This window comes from Strongylocentrotus purpuratus, unplaced genomic scaffold, assembly GCF_000002235.5.
Source record: "Strongylocentrotus purpuratus isolate Spur 01 unplaced genomic scaffold, Spur_5.0 spur5_scaffold_21, whole genome shotgun sequence".
Lineage (NCBI taxonomy): Eukaryota > Metazoa > Echinodermata > Echinoidea > Camarodonta > Strongylocentrotidae > Strongylocentrotus > Strongylocentrotus purpuratus.
Genome location: NW_022145607.1, coordinates 24,167,550 through 24,169,317, shown reverse-complemented (window position 1 = coordinate 24,169,317; position 1,768 = coordinate 24,167,550). Strand labels below are relative to the sequence as shown.

The 1,768-nt window shown below is 44.0% G+C and overlaps 1 protein-coding gene across 1 annotated transcript; it reads right to left on the bottom strand.

Annotated features, from left to right (window-relative positions):
- LOC105437684 (calphotin-like) lies at positions 1 to 1,346 on the bottom strand. The gene is made up of 2 exons (XM_011664569.1): positions 821 to 1,346; positions 1 to 131 (listed from the first exon to the last, which is right to left on the bottom strand). The coding sequence occupies exons 1-2, from the start codon at positions 1,344 to 1,346 to the stop codon at positions 1 to 3; spliced, it is 657 nt and encodes a 218-aa protein (XP_011662871.1).
- Positions 1,347 to 1,768: the final 422 nt, after the last annotated feature.

Here is a 1,768-nt window from a genome sequence, read left to right as displayed (position 1 = left end):
CTAAAACATAACCAGAGGCGGACACAGAGAAATGATCAGATCTGGAACTAAGGCCAGAGGCGTGATCAGAACTAGAGGCAGAGCCAGGGGCGTGATTAAAACTTGAATCAGAGCCAGGTTCTTGATCAGAACTGGAACAACAACCAGAACCAGAGATGTGATCAGAACTGGAACCAGAGCCAAATGCATTATCAGAACTGGTACTAGAGCCAAAGGCATGATTAGAACTGGAACTGGTATTACTGCAGTAGTACCGCAGTAGTATATGGGTACCGCAGATTGTGTACTACGGTATTACTGCAGTAGTACCGCAGATTGTACTGCGAGTACTACGGTAGTACTGTAGTAGTACTGCAGTAGTACCATGGGTACCGCAAATTGTACAATAGTACTGGAGTAATACTGCAGTAGTACCGCGGGTACTACAGGTACCACATTATGTACTACAGGAACTGCAGTACTACTGCAGTATTACTGCAGTAGTACCGCAGTAGTACTGCAGTAATACCACAGGTACTACAAGTACCACATATGTACTGCAGGTACTGCAGTACTACTGCAGTATTACTGCAGTAGTACCGCAGTAGTACTGCAGTTATACCACAGGTACTCGAGTACCACATATGTACTACAGGTACTACAGTACTACTGCAGTATTACTACAGTAGTACCACAGTAGTACTGCAGTAATACCACATGTACTACATGTACTACAGCTACTGCAGTACTACTGCAGTAATACCGCAGTACTTGCAGTACTTTTGTACATGGGAGCAGAGAAAGGGGCATAGGAATGATCTGAAACATAACCAGGGCGGACACAGAGGAATGATCAGATCTGGAACTAAGGCCAGAGGCATGATCAGAACTGGAGCCAGAGTCAGGGGCGTGATTAAAACTTGAATCAGAGCCAGGTTCTTGATCAGAACTGGAACAACAGCCAGAACCAGAGATGTGATCAGAACTAGAACCAGAGCCAAATGCATTGTCAGAACTGGTACTAGAGCCAAAGGCATGATTAGAACTGGAACCAGAGCCAGAGGCATGACCAGTACTGGAACTAGAGACATGGGCGTGATCAGAACTGGAGCCGGAGCCAGAGCCAGAGGTATGATCAGAACGGGGTTCAAAACTGGACACGTGATCAGAACTGGAACCTGAGCCGGAACGCTGATCAGAACTGGAACCTGAGCCGGGACGATGATCAGAACTGGAACCAGAGCCAGAGGTATGATGAGAAATGGAACCACTGCCGGAGTAATGATCAGAACAGGAACCACAGCCAGAGTGATGATCAGAATTGACACGAGAGCCAGAGAAGTGATCAGAACTTGAACCAGAGCCATAGCGGTGAACAAAACGGGAACCAGAGGTTTAATCAGAACTGGAGCCAGAGTCCCAGTGATGATCAGAATTGGAACCAGAGTCAATGCCACAGAGAGATGCAAATTTCCGGAAGCATTACTTCCAAACTTTCAGGAAGTAAGGACAGAACTATCAATTGTCTTAGTGAACTCAAATACTGAGTGAGAATTCAACGCCGAAATTATTCATTGTCAAAGTATTGTCACGAGAGAAATTGAAGAAGAAGCTAATGATAATTATACAGAACAATTAGCCCAACCTGTATATACCACCAAAATTATAAATGATATTGTGATTCCGAATTTATTTAATTTATAAGTCAGTACTGTTAGAGAATTGCTCAATACCTCTCATAAAAAGTAGAGGAATTAAATTTGCCCACTTAAATATACATAGCGTTTTT